We start from the raw sequence: 2,200 nt of genomic DNA on the forward strand, positions 1-2,200 counted from the left end.
ACCCACTGCTAATAGTAAGCTCTTCAGGTCGGTAAAACTCATATCAACCCATATACTCAAAAGTTTTTTTTTATGGCCCATCCACAGCTGCAAAGTAAACACAAGGTCACGTGACTACGGCGTTCGTCCTTTCGTCCTCCTCGCGGGTGTTGATGTAACCCACTGCCCCTTCTTGGCACCAGACCCTTGAAAGATCTGGAGAGGGATTTTTGTGTTTGTCAACAAAAACTGCTAAATCCTTCTGATTTTTTTCATTCCTTCTTCTCCTTTTTCTCTTCTTCTTCTTCCTCTTCTTCTTCTTCTTCTTCTTCTTCTTCTTCTTCTTCTTCTGGGAGACTGGAAATAAGCTCTGAGATCACACAACTGTACAGGGAAGAAGAGGAGGTATCGTGACGATAATAATAATGATAATAATAATAATGATAATAATAAGACCTGACGATCGCTAGAGGCACTCTAAGAAGAACCATGGTGATGACAATGGAAAGTACGCAGCATCTTCTTTGCTGCGACAAGTTGTTGTTGTTTTCTCTAGAGCCGGAGCAACAACAACAGCAGGAGGAGAAGAAGAAGTGGCGGAAGTAGTTTGGTCCAGGCACACAGCAACAAGCAATCGTGTCTTCTTCTGTGGTCGAACGTCCCCGCGCCTGGAAAGAGGGAGAGGAAACCAAGATAAATAATGAATAAATGCTGGTTTTTATCCGGAAAAATGTGGGGTTTTATCTGAAAAAGTGGTGGTTTTTATCTGGAAAAATTGTAGGGTTTTATCTGGAAAAATTCTGGAAAAATGGTTTTTATATGAAAAATGGTGGATTTTATCTGGAAAATGCTGGTTTTTATCTGGAAAAATGGTGGGTTTTATCTGGAAAATGCTGGTTTTTATCTGGAAACATGATGGGTTTTATCTGGAAAAATGCTGGTTTTTATCTGGAAAGATGGTGGGTTTTATCTGGAAAAATGCTGATTTTTTATCTGAAAAATGGTGGGTTTTATATGGAAAAATGGTGGGTTTTATCTAAAAAACAATGGTGCGTTTTACTTGAAAAAATGCTGGTTTTTATCTGAAAAAAGGTGGTTTTTATATGGAAAAATGGTGGGTTTTACCTGAAAAATGGTGGGTTTTATCAGGAATATGCTGGTTTTTATCTAAAAAAAAATGGTGAATTTTGTCTGGAAAATGCAGTTTTTTATTTGAAAAAATGGCGGGTCTTATCTGGAAAAATGCTGGTTTTTATCTGAAAAAAAAAAAATGGTGGGTTTTACCTGAAAAAAGGTGGTTTTTATCTGGAAAAATGGTGGGTTTTATCTGAAAGAATGCTGGTTTTTATATGGAAAAATGGTGGGTTTTATCTAAAAGAATGCTGGTTTTCATATGGAAAAAATGGTGGGTTTTTATCTGAAGGAATGCTGGTTTTTATCTGAAAAACTCACGATTTTCTATCTGAAAACATGCCGGTTTTTATTTGAAAAAATCCTAGCTTTTATCTGAATAAATGATTTTTATCTAAAAAAATGCTGATTTTTATCTGAAAAATGCTGATTTTTGTCTGAAAAAAAATTCTGATTTTTATCTGAAAAAATGCTGTTTTTTGTCCGAAAAAATGCTGGTTTTTATCTGAAAAAATGGTGGTTTTTTTTATCTTCCCTACAGTGAAGAAAAATGTCGGAAAATTATAATTTCTTTGAATGCATTTTCTTCTCACTGTGAGAATGGTGTCGAGTCAATCTGTCTGGAAAACGTATCGTCTTCACTTTTGAGCAAATGCTCCTCATGTCATGATATTCATACATACATATATACATACTGTACATACATATATGCATACATACATCCATAGACATACCTACATAAGTTCATCTTTGACATATCAGTTAACAGACAAATGGAACAGTGATTGCTCCCATGTTTTTTCTAGAGGGGCCAAACACACTTACACACACACACACGCACACACACACACACACACACTCAACTGCACGCGCGTGCACGATACCAAACGAAAGGCACCCAATTATATCTGAGACTGACAGATTCGGACGGAGAAAGAGGAAAAAATGATGGAGTTACACAAGAAGAATCAAAAACTAATTTTTTAAGGAAGATAATTTCAGAGCTGTTCCGACAGGTCAATCTGGGTCATTCTTCGGAAGTGTCGAGGTCCCGTGACCAACTCCAGAGGAGAAATTTTGACATTTTCAT

General features: G+C 36.5%; 1 protein-coding gene across 2 annotated transcripts in view; it reads right to left on the reverse strand.

Moving 5' to 3' along the window:
* Positions 1-267: 267 nt before the first annotated feature.
* The window catches only part of LOC136833290 (uncharacterized), a 289,147-nt gene continuing 287,214 nt past the window's right edge, over positions 268-2,200 (reverse strand). For both annotated transcript variants that reach the window (XM_067095228.1, XM_067095229.1), the window contains exon 8: positions 268-647. In XM_067095228.1, the coding sequence (XP_066951329.1) occupies positions 532-647 (116 nt within the window). In that variant the 3' untranslated portion in view covers positions 268-531. The remainder of the gene's footprint in view (positions 648-2,200) is intronic.

The sequence above is a fragment of the Macrobrachium rosenbergii genome, chromosome 51, assembly GCF_040412425.1.
Source record: "Macrobrachium rosenbergii isolate ZJJX-2024 chromosome 51, ASM4041242v1, whole genome shotgun sequence".
NCBI lineage: Eukaryota > Metazoa > Arthropoda > Malacostraca > Decapoda > Palaemonidae > Macrobrachium > Macrobrachium rosenbergii.